The sequence below is a fragment of the Brassica napus genome, chromosome C4 (assembly GCF_020379485.1).
Source record: "Brassica napus cultivar Da-Ae chromosome C4, Da-Ae, whole genome shotgun sequence".
Taxonomy (NCBI): domain Eukaryota; kingdom Viridiplantae; phylum Streptophyta; class Magnoliopsida; order Brassicales; family Brassicaceae; genus Brassica; species Brassica napus.
In genome coordinates, this window is record NC_063447.1 from 13,962,798 (window position 1) to 13,974,459 (window position 11,662).

Below are 11,662 nucleotides of genomic sequence, written 5' to 3' on the forward strand. Positions count from 1 at the left end.
GGACATGAAGTCCAGATATAATCTCTTTTCTTAACTCTAAATATTCGCTCCGTTAGTGAGACGGGACTGTACAAATATGGAGTCCCAGGACACGGCCATGCCAGACGTATCACGCTTCACTCGTGATCGCCTTATCGAACTTTAAACTCTACGAAACACTCTCGTATTTATGACTTATGCTAAGGGAATTTTTGCTGTCGGTTTCGATGTGAAAAAAAATTAGAAATGAAGAAGGAGGAGAGTCGATATTTAAAGAGAAGGAGAAGACCCACTTCCCGCAACAGCTGCTGCACGTGGGCGAGAATCTCGCGGAGATCGAGGGAAGTTGAGTTGTGAAACTTATTCCCAAGACTCTCGCTTATCTCGTTTAAAACTTTCGAGAGGATAAAATGCATGACGTTTTTATTTTCAAGACAAACTACTTGTCGTTTTAAATAAAATTGTATGTTGTTTTTTTTGCGAAATGAATGGCAAAACGTTGAGCTTAAAAAATCTTATTGGACCGGAGGCCCTCCACCAAGACCCAAGACCCAAGCCCACGCCGAGCCTGCCAGACGGCAGCAGGGGCGCGTGCGTGGAGAGCATCCCTATCTCCCTGAATCGACGTTGGTGGTTGCGAACTATCCCGAGTAATGATCGACACCGGAAGCTCGGCCGACGTCCTCTTCTACGAAGCGTTTAAGAAAATGGGATTCACTAAAGCACTCCTAAGACAAGAGCGAGCCCCCCTCATTGGCTTCGCAGGAGAGACCACCTACTCTCTCGGATCGATCGAGCTCGCGGTAACCGCTGAAGAAGTCAGATTAATCGTAGAATTCATCGTGATAGACCGTCCAGCCTCATTCAACGCAATCCTTGGTAGACCTTGGCTATACAGCCTGAAATTTCCAACGTCGAAGGGAGTCGAAACTATCAGAGGAGGCTAGAAGAACTCAAGGACATGCTACCTCGCAAGCTTTAAAGATATCGAACAACACCCTTAATCACACAACCAAAGTTGACAACAGACATACCTACGTACACGAACAATCGAACAACTGACCCTCTCCCTGGGAAAATAATCAAACTACGTTATGACTTGATCCCTAGAGGAAGGTATGTAGGCAACTCACGACACGAGTTCAGTCTCCCCCCCCCACCTACAGAACTCAAAACGGGTGTATCGCAGCATCCGAGGAAAAGCGGCTCGACAATATCAAAAACTGATTTCTTTCATAAAATATGTAACGAAACAGAATCCAACATCTTAATGAATACAGTTCTTAGACAATCGAACACATCAGATTTCTCGTGTCAGAAAATCGCATAACTTCACAGTTGACCAAAAACCAGGACCCTGATCAAGTCCTCGGTCGTGGCCAACTCCGCCAACAAGTGCGACGAAACTAACTAACAAAATCTTTTGTTACATCTAAACTGTCGATAAAAATATCTATAACAAATCGACACATGACCCCAAAATGTCAGCCTCACACAAAATATAAAGTGACGACAAACAAATCGGGACCCACAATCCCTTCTTTATTGAATAAAAAATAATAATAATAAAGCAACGAAAGGAGAGGGAAAAACAAAAGAAAAAATCTCTAAATCTATTCCTCGATGCCAAATTCACCGTCCTCAAACCGGTCATCTGAGCACTTCGCCGCACCATCCGTCGCAGAAGGAACCTTAGCAAAGAAATCCTCTGGCAGATCCTCCGAAATCTGGGGCAGGTCGAGCTTCCCTATAGAAAAATCCGAGGTCGCCATCACATCGACTTCGAACCCAAGCTCGATCTCCTTCGCTCGAAGCCGCAACAACTCATCCGAGGCCAGGAGATTGTTGTCCATAATCTCCTTCAAGAGATCTATATTGGCCATAACTTCCCGAAGACGAGCCTCACAATCAGTCACAGCATTCTTCCTTTCACATTTCTCCTTCGGAGAAACCAACACTTCCAGATAGCTATCCGCCATAATCTTCTTGGCATCATAGGTCGCACGGAGAAGATCATCAGAGAACTTGTTGGCAGAAGATTCAACCTTCGCCTCCAAAATCGAAACTTGCTCGAGGGCCTATCTCCTTTCGTTACTCACAACCCGCAGACGAGCTTCAAGCGTAGCAGCCTGATTCCCCAGCTTTTCGGCGGCAGCAAGTTGGGCAGCATTGGCACGCTCCTGATCTTGAGCCATCTTAAAACCAAGCTTCAGCTCGCGAATGACCTTCTTTATTTCTTTGAGTTCGTCTGAGCACGGAACATCCTGTAGGCGTTTCTTTAGAGTCGCCGCGAACTCATTTTTAGCTTCCATAGCCTGAAACACGACAAATTAATACAGACAAGACGAACCAAAAGTTCAACGAAAATCATATTTTAAAAAGAACCACCTTGGCATGGGCCACGACCATTTTTACATAGGCCTCGCGTTCCGTCATATTATGCAGAGAAGGAAGCGGACATCCAGCGGGCTTGAAGTGCCTCACCAGTTGAGCAACACTATCCGGATCTTCAGTAATAGGGCAATCCTTCGAATGCAAGAATTGCCAATGAAACGGCTTGGAAACAGCGGCATCACCCGGGACAACAAGACGACGGTCCGAACCATTCGTTTTAGCCTTCTTTGGAGGACAATCACGCCCATCCGAACCCGTCGGGCTGCTCGACTTAACACGAGCAGAAGATGTTTCACCCTCGGGATCTTTTGTCCCTTGGGATGAAGACCGCGGAATTCGGGCCTCCTCGCGAAGAACTTCTGTGAGCGTGTCGCTCACATCTCCGGATCGAATACTTTCCGCATTGGCAACACCAGTTCGAGTTCGCACCCTATCGGAATTGCCAGAGTTAGATCTTCTCGAAGTCATGTTTCTTTAGCAAGCAAAAACAAGACCGACTGAAATACTATGACGAATCCCAGAACCAAGCCAGAAGCTTTATAAAGATTGAGACCTCGCAATATCCCAACAACCCGAACAAAAGAATCTCGAAAAAGAAGGAAACAAGGATATTCCGAAATTTTGTATTTATCCATTGAAAGATATTCAAAATATCGAGATCAAAAGATCTCCAAACCCCGAAAGATATTAAAAAGAAAAAAGCTAACTAGAGGCGGGATCATCGGGGACAGACGACCCCCCGACTTGATAGACTGAATCATCTGAAACTTGAGGAAGATCGAGCTTAGAGATCGACCAATCAGGCACAGTGGCCGAGGCGAGAAGATCCGCACAATCTCTTTCCATTTCCTTTAACCGAGCAAGTTCCGCGTCCACAGTCAAACCTCCATCCTTGAGCTCGATCAGGAGATCGATATTCGCGACCACTTCCAGTAGCCGAATCTCGGCAGATGTTTCATTCTTCTTGCTCGCCCACATGTCCTTCAAGGATTCAAGAACCTCTCGATGCTTGGCCACAATGTCACGATGAGCAATATGAGAAGCACGTCGAACATCCCGATCTCTCTCAACCTCGAGTGCCGCAATTCTTGCCCTTTGAGCGACCATCTGCGATTCGAGAGCCTTATTTTCCAGGTGAACTCTCTTCCAGTCTTTAGTTAAAGCTTCGATCTTTTCAGCATCCTCCCTCCCTTCTCGCTTGATGGCTTCAAGCTCCTTCGAAAGCCTCTTGATCTCAGAACCAATGCTTTCGATTTCTTTATCATTCCGGGAAGCCGCGACATATCTTCCATCGTCACGACATATTCATTGAAAGCCTCCATCACCTGAGAAGAAATCAAGATAAGCAAGTACTACGAAATAACTTCTCAGAATAAAATAAACGAGAAATAAACCTTAGAACTCGCCACAGAAACCTTTGCATAGGCTTCCCTATCGACTGATGAAGCAAGACATGGGAGGCGGCAACCCGCGGACCTCATACGACCAGCGAGGGAAATTAGATCGCTTTGAGCCGCAAACGAAGAATCATCTCCCTCGGGAACAAACCTAGGACGAGATGGACCAGGCAAGGACCCCTCCGATGATCGACGTCGCTTACGAGTCACCACCACGGTCTCGTCATCCGAGCCAGGACTCAGCGAAACAGGAGGTCGATTCTCTTCTGAAATATCTTTCTCATCGGAATCATGAATCGAGATTAAGGGAGACTTTCTTGAAGCTCGACCTATCGAGGCAGACCTGGAAGTTCGGAACGACGATCTCCTCACAAGCTGTCTATTCAACCGATCCGAAGACTGTGCCTGGGCAGAAGGAGTCCCCGCGACCTCTCAGGAATGCCCGGCCTCACCTTCAGACTTCTCGATTAAAGGAGCTTTGCCAGTCCCCACTGGCAAGGCAAAAACAGTCTGGATCCGAGTTCGGTCAAAAGTGGACCAATTCGAACGACCTCTCCGAAGGACCCTCATCAGACCGCGGATCTCATCCGACATTGAGAACTTCCAGAGGGAGCTGCATCAAACAAAAATAAACGAAACTTCTAGTCTTCGATCCCGAAAACCCTAGACAGATAGGCGGAACAAAAACTAACCGTTATTCTCAACCCAACACCAGGAAAGCCAGGAGAAATCGAAGTCACCCATGGATGCTCGATCCATCCGGAAAACAAAGAATTGCTCGCGCCACTTCTCGTCACGATAAGGGACATCCTCTATGACGTGGCGACCTGGACGCGGAGACACGAGGAAAGTCCCAGGAGTCTGATTGTTCCGCTTTACCAGAACGAACTGGCGAAACTCGCTAAGACCAAAAGCAAGACCCTCTTCCCTAGCCTTAACCAGAAAGGCGATAAGATGCCTGAGAAAGTTCGGGAGAAGCTGAGTAAGCGATAACCCAAGCTCCGCCAGGATCGCGAGTATCATTTCCGGGATTGGGAAGATAAGACCGCATGAGTGAAAAAAGGAGAGATAGACTCCATAGTAGCCCTCTCTCACGGTTTCAGGAGTCTCATGCGTACCGGCCAAATCAAGGACGACGGAACGATCAACCCCATAGACCTTGTAAAGGTCCTCGAGATCATCAACTGTAGTAGTTGGGTGAGGAAAATTAAGGGACAAACACATCTTGAGCTCGAAGAATAGAAAGATTCAGAGCAAGGGAGAAAGAGATTTGAAATAAGAAGCAGAGGTGAGGCTAAAAGAAAAACCCATACAGCTATATCGTCGCTATATATAATCAACCTTAACAGCTATATCGTCGCTATCGAGAAAATCAATTATGACCTAGCCTATTCCCTAGCGACAGCTAAAGTAGCCGTTACCGATTAAAGTAATAATAAAAGAAAACGCGCCAACGAACGGCTCTTTTCGAAAATGATCATTAAAACCGAATCCGAAAGATGTCGATTATCTAACCACAAGATCTGGACCGAAGGATAACCGCCCCCTTTTCCTTTTCGATCAAATCAAAAGAGGCTGGGGGACAAATGTTGGACCCAATTTTGGTCAACACCGTAATGGGCCACGATCAAATGCATGGGCCAAGACAGGCCGAGGCCCACAACTAGGATTCGAGCATGAGAAGGAGTCGCGGAGATCTCGGAGTCGACTTACTATAAAGGAAGGAGAAGAAACACGGAAGGGGACACGTTGAAAACCCTAGCGAGAGCTACACATTCACATCGATCTTGTTGTCTACCCACTTCTAGATTCTTCTTTTATCGGTCTCGCTTGTATCACTCGATCTAGTTCAATTCATTCTATTCGATCCCAGTTATCAATAAAGTCCATTTTCGCCTACCGGAAACTATTTAACATCGTTGTGTTCTAAAGATATCGTTCCCTACATCATTTGTCTTCCATAGATCAAACTCCGATCACTATCAAATATTTTATGTAGATTTTAGGTTCTACATATGGGTATATGGACGTCAATTATCTCTTGATAAAACACCCATATGCACAAAGTGGTAATTTGTTTTTTTTTGTTGAAAAATTTGATAAACAAAATTTTAATTAAATTCTACTAAAAGTAAATTTCGTCTTCTAGAGAAAACGAGTTAATAGAAATTAAATTCCAGATTAAACATGTTCATCTATTTTTCTAAAACAAACCATCTACTTTTAATTAAACTCCTAAATATTGGGAATGCAAATTCTAATAATTGTAAAGTTAGATATTTTTTTACGAATGCAATTTATACTCTTATGAGGTATTTTAAAATTCTATGAATGTAAAATCTAGACAATATTCAAATGGCTACATGAGGTAGAATCTGTTTATGAGATTTTTTTTTTGTTCTACGTAGTGTAGAAAGTGAAATGTAAGAATTAAAAAAAACATGATTTTGGTGAAATTATGAAAACTTCAGTTTATAAAATATTCTAAAATTATTTATAATACTCGAACATTTCTAAAACATGTATAGGTCAATTTGCCTTGTAAAAATATCAAAAAAAAATATTTGTAATATTCTAACTTCCCTAAAACGTGTATGCACTTTTCTTTTTTATTCAACTTTTAACTAAACTTTTTTTTAAAAATTTTTTTATACTTTTAGTTATACTGTATAATAAAATTAAAAATTTTAATTTTAACTTCTTAAATTTTTTGTAAAAAAATAAAAAATAAAATTTTGTAAAAAGTTTTTATTAAAAATAATAAACTTTATAAAATTAAAAGTTTATAAAAGTTTTTGATAAAAACGTTAAATAAACTTTATAAAAAATGTCTTACAACGCCTTATTTTTATAAAAAAAATTAAAACGTTTGTAAATGTTTTAGTTTTAATAAATTTTTTAATATCTTAACAAGTTCTTGCAAAGTATTTGCAGAGAACCTCGCGTCCTTCTCTTTCCGATTTTACATTTTTTTAAGTGAACATTTTACCTAGAAACTAAGGTTTGAGAAGCTCTAAGGCTGTCCACGTATGCATCCCATAAAGCATGTGGGTCCCACTTAATCTCGGTTTATTTAGAACGAATAGGTTATTAGTTTGTGCCGGTTAAGTTGGATCTGGTTTGTGCTTTTCGAGTTTGGTTTCGTTAATGCGTGTTCATCCGAGATTAGGGCTTCATCGTTCCCTTCCTTCTTTACAGAACTCAAACCGCCGTTTTATCATTTCATGATCTGGAAAACTACCTCTTCTCTTCTCATCTCTAAACCTCCCCTGACATTATCTCTTCACCTCCTCTGAGGTTCGTTGTATTGCTTTTAATTCGGGAATCATTGTTAATCACATTAAACCCAGTCATGATGTTGACTCCTCTATTTCCTTCACCTGATATCTATAGATATGAGCGGCTTGTGAGGATGATTGACCCTCAGAACCACCATCAGTTTATCAGAGATGGCTTCCTCCGATATTGTTCTTGTGCCCAGACCATTGGTTGTCGTCGCCTCCATTTTTGGACTCGAAAAACATCAAGAAGCAAGGTGAATTCATGGGAATTATTCTACTCCTCCTTTATGAGAAGGTATTGTAACCAGAAGCGTCTTTTTCTTTTTTATCTTTTATTTTGAAAAATAGCCGATGATCTAAGTCTTAGATATCTAATTGCAGAAATCGGAGATACATGGGTTCATTCTTGTTGGTCGCGCCCCTTATTACCATCCGTCTTTGCGAGCAGGTTCAGTCGTGAGATTCTCAGGATATGAAGTTGCAAGATGTACAAATATGTAAAAGATTACGGAACACCCTTTCGTGATCCGGTTCATCCCCCAAACCACCATTGATGAAGTAATCGAGAATGCTCTCGTCATCGACCTAGAAATTCATGCTGCGGAAGTTTGACCTCTTCAAGCTCTCGCTAACACTAATTTAGAACTCCCTGGTTTGTTACTCTGCAAACGTTTGGTTTTTAATTGTTTACGTTATTATATGTTGTGGATAAAAAATGCATTAATTCAATTTGTTCATCACATCGCAGTTGTTGTTGGGCAATTTCAATCTGTCCAAAGTTTGGACCTCAAGGACGCTACAGTGATGAGTCAAGTTGTTGTTCATTTCGTGATTGAACCGTAAGTAACCAAAACCGTGAATTTGTTTGACTTTTTCAGAGGTCATCTTTATCGTAATAACTTATTTCAATTTCCATAACAAGAGGGTGGTTGTGTATCTATCTTTGTGGGATGATGCAGGAGCAGTGTTTAGGGGTCTCTTCAACTGCGATGTATTATGGTATCAAATAAGTGAAATCTTACAAAAATGTCATTTTTGAAAAAGATATTACAATTCTTTATTGGCAAAAGCAAGACTAAAAGTCAGCAACATCTATCCCTATATATACACCTCACACTCTTTTTTATGAATGTAAAATCGAGACACTATTCAAATGGTTACATGAGGTAGAATCTGTTTATGAGATTTTTGTTTTGGTTCTACGTAGTTTAGAAAGTGCAACGTAAGAATTAAAAAGAAAACTTTATTTAGGTGAAAATTATGAAAATTCTTTTCTTTTTTATTTAACTTTTAACTAAACCTTTTTTAACAAAATTTTATACTTTTAATTAAACAGTATAATAAAATTAATTTTTTTTTAAAATTTTAACGTTTTAAAAATGTTTGTAAAAAATAAAAAATTTTAAATTTTAAATTTTTTTTAATAAAAATAAACTTTGCAAACTTTATAAAAATAAAAGTTTATAAAAGTTTTTGATAAAAACATTAAATAAAATTTATAAAAAAATGTCTTATAATGTCTTATTTTTATTAAAAAAAAATTAAAACGTTTGTAATTTTTTTTAGTTTTATTAAACTTGTTAATAAAAAATAAACTTTTAAATTTTTAACGTTTTAAAAACATTTTTTCCTTTTTAATAAAAAATTAAAATTAAATTAAACTTTTAAATTTTGTTTTGGGTTTAATTTGATTAATCAGGAATTAGTTTTAAGATTATGAAAAAATTATACTAAAAAGATAACTGTTGTTTTTTGTTCTCTTACGGCAAAATTTTCCAAATTAATTTTAGTATGTTACGAATTATAGTTTAAAAAAAAGAAATATAGATTAGATTTTAGGGCAAATCTCCAAAATAGCACATTTCTAATTTTATATCACAAAAATAGCACTCAAAAACTAAAATGACCAAAATAGCATTTTATCTTTTGAAAATTTTAATTTTTTAATTTTTCAAAATTTGAAATCTTATCCCCAAAACCTCATTTCTCAACTCTAAACCCTAAACCCTAAACTCTAAACCCTAAACCCTAAACTCTAAACCCTAAACTCTAAACCCTAAACTCTAAACCCTAAACCCTAAACCCTAAACTCTAAACCCTAAACCCTAAACTCTAAACCCTAAACCCTAAACCCTAAATCCTAAACCCACCCTTTAACTCTAAACCCTAAGTTTGTGACTTTTGATAAAACATTAAGTGCTATTTTTGTGACTTTTGACCTTGAGTACTAGTTTGAGAACAAAAACTTGATTTAGTGTTATTTTTGTCTTTTTCTCTAGATTTTACCCGAACCTAATTAAAAAAAAAAAGGAAAGATAGATTCGGGAAAGAAAATCGATGGCTGTCTATAAATAATAGAATTGGAAGCAGAAATAGTCCCACACAATTTCTCACATAGTTGCTTCTCTCTCTCTCTCTCCTGCTCGTTCGCTTGCTCTGTTCTCCTACGTTTATGCCAATTTCGTTTTAGGGTTGTTAGAGAATTTGATATTTGCATATCTTTTGCTCGCTCTGCTAATTGCGTTTTGTTGTTCAGATAATCTTGTAAATTCGTTATAGATTTTTAGAAAACTTGTTCACCGGTTTCGTATATTATCAGTCGTCGCTGTTGTGTTGTCCGTTTCTTGCCTTTGTTAAGCGGTTTTTAAGGTTTTGGTTAATCAGTTTTTTTATCGTCGATCGGTATTGTGTTGTGTGTTTGGTAATAATGAATGCAGGTATGAACTGGAAGGAACATGGTCGGAAGATTCCCAAGGAAAATCTGGACAGATTCATACCGAACAGATCAGCTATGGATTTCGACTTTGCTCATCACGCCCTCACCGAAGCCCTAATCGAAGCAAGAGACGGCAAAAAAAAGAAGCGCGGGAGCTTTCACCCTCCAAAGAGGCTTACAGGAAGCGTTTGGCGGAAACGCTCGGTCTCAACCGCACCCGTATTCTCGCCTTCAGGAACAAACCTCAACCTCCTCTCCACTCTCATTATCACTCTGCTTCTCTTCACCAACAACCTCTAAAGCCTCGCCGCCGACGCATTCCTCAGTCTTGTAGCAAAGTCTTGGATGCTCCTAACATTCTTGACGACTTCTACCTCAACTTGCTTGACTGGGGTTCTCGTAACGTCTTAGCTATTGCCTTGGGCCACACTCTTTGCCTCTGGGATGCTTCTACCGGCTCTGTATCCGAGTTCGTGACCATTGAGGAAGACCAAGGACCCATCACAAGCATAAGCTGGGCACCTGATGGTTCCCACGTTGCACTTGGCCTCAACAACTCTCAAGTCCAGCTTTGGGATTCTTCATCCATCCGCAAGATAAGAACTTTGAACGGTGTCCACCACTCTAGAGTAGGATCACTTGCATGGAACAATCACATCCTCACAACCGGAGGAATGGACGGGAACATTATCAACAACGATGTCAGGATCAGGTCGCATGTTGTGGGAACTTACAGAGGTCACACTGGAGAGATTTGTGGACTCAAGTGGTCAGGTTCTGGAATGCAGCTTGCTAGTGGTGGCAACGATAATGTGGTTCACGTATGGGATCGCTCTTCTGCGTCTTCAAGATGGCTGCACAGGCTTGAGGAACATACTTCTGCCGTGAAAGCTCTTGCTTGGTGCCCCTTCCAATCGAATTTGCTTGCAACTGGTGGTGGTGGAACAGATGGGGCGATCAAGTTCTGGAACACTCACACCGGAGCTTGCTTGAACTCTGTAGACACAGGATCCCAAGTGTGTGCTTTGTTGTGGAGCAAGAATGACAGAGAGTTGCTTAGCTCACATGGGTTTTCTCAGAACCACCTTGCACTTTGGAAGTACCCATCCTTGGTGAAAATGGCTGAGCTCACTGGCCATGCATCAAGAGTTCTGTATATGACACAGAGTCCTGATGGCTCTACCGTTGCTTCAGCTGCAGGAGACGAGAGTTTGAGGTTTTGGGATGTTTTTGGAATGCCAGACACTGCCAAAAAAACTGATCAGAAAGCAGCCCATGAGCCATTTTCTCCCGTGCCTCGTATCCGTTGAAACTGTCATAACAACAAAGCCATTAATCGTTACAGAATTTTTTTTTTCTTTCTTGTATTTCCAAGTAAACTTTTCTAATCAAAGTTGTTGAGTCAAACATATGTTTCAGTTGTCCATATCGTTTAACCTCGCTTCCTTATTTGTTCGAGATCAAACTTTGGTTACTGTATGGAAAAATATAGTGCTTTGAATAAAAGGAACGATAAACTACTTGTCGTTTGGAAAAATATAGTGCTTCGAGAAGATAAAATGCATGACGTTTTTATTTTCTAGACAAACTACTTGTCGTTTTAAATAAAATTGTATGTTGTTTTTTTCCGAAATGAATGGCAAAACATTGAGCTTAACTTGGTCCAAAAAAAATCCTATTAGGCAGAAGGCCCTCCACCAAGACCTGAGCCGGTAGGACGGCGGCGACACGCTTGTGGAGAGACTCCCTCTCTCCCTGAGTTGTTTACACCCTTATGTCATGGGAACATATATAAACTACTCCCAGAAACTTTTGTTCCCCGATGTGGGACATGCTTAATCTTCTCTTCATTTAATCGATAAGGCCACTAATGGGCCATTTCTTTTCACTGATTT

At 40.3% G+C, this 11,662-nt stretch overlaps 1 protein-coding gene, 1 long non-coding RNA gene and 1 pseudogene across 2 annotated transcripts; 2 read left to right on the forward strand and 1 right to left on the reverse strand.

Moving 5' to 3' along the window:
* Positions 1-3,075: 3,075 nt before the first annotated feature.
* On the reverse strand, positions 3,076-4,994 carry LOC106378616 (uncharacterized protein At3g60930, chloroplastic-like). The gene is made up of 4 exons (XM_013818721.2): positions 4,483-4,994; positions 4,213-4,383; positions 3,757-4,113; positions 3,076-3,658 (listed from the first exon to the last, which is right to left on the reverse strand). Exons 1-4 carry the CDS (start codon positions 4,992-4,994, stop codon positions 3,076-3,078), a joined length of 1,623 nt encoding a protein of 540 aa, XP_013674175.2.
* Positions 4,995-6,860: 1,866 nt separating this feature from the next.
* LOC106379791 lies at positions 6,861-8,106 on the forward strand. Its single transcript, XR_001276180.3, has 5 exons — positions 6,861-7,067; positions 7,164-7,346; positions 7,433-7,703; positions 7,800-7,890; positions 8,011-8,106. It is a non-coding gene; the product is annotated as an uncharacterized LOC106379791 (long non-coding RNA).
* Positions 8,107-9,434: 1,328 nt separating this feature from the next.
* On the forward strand, positions 9,435-11,174 carry LOC106382052 (annotated as a pseudogene).
* Positions 11,175-11,662: the final 488 nt, after the last annotated feature.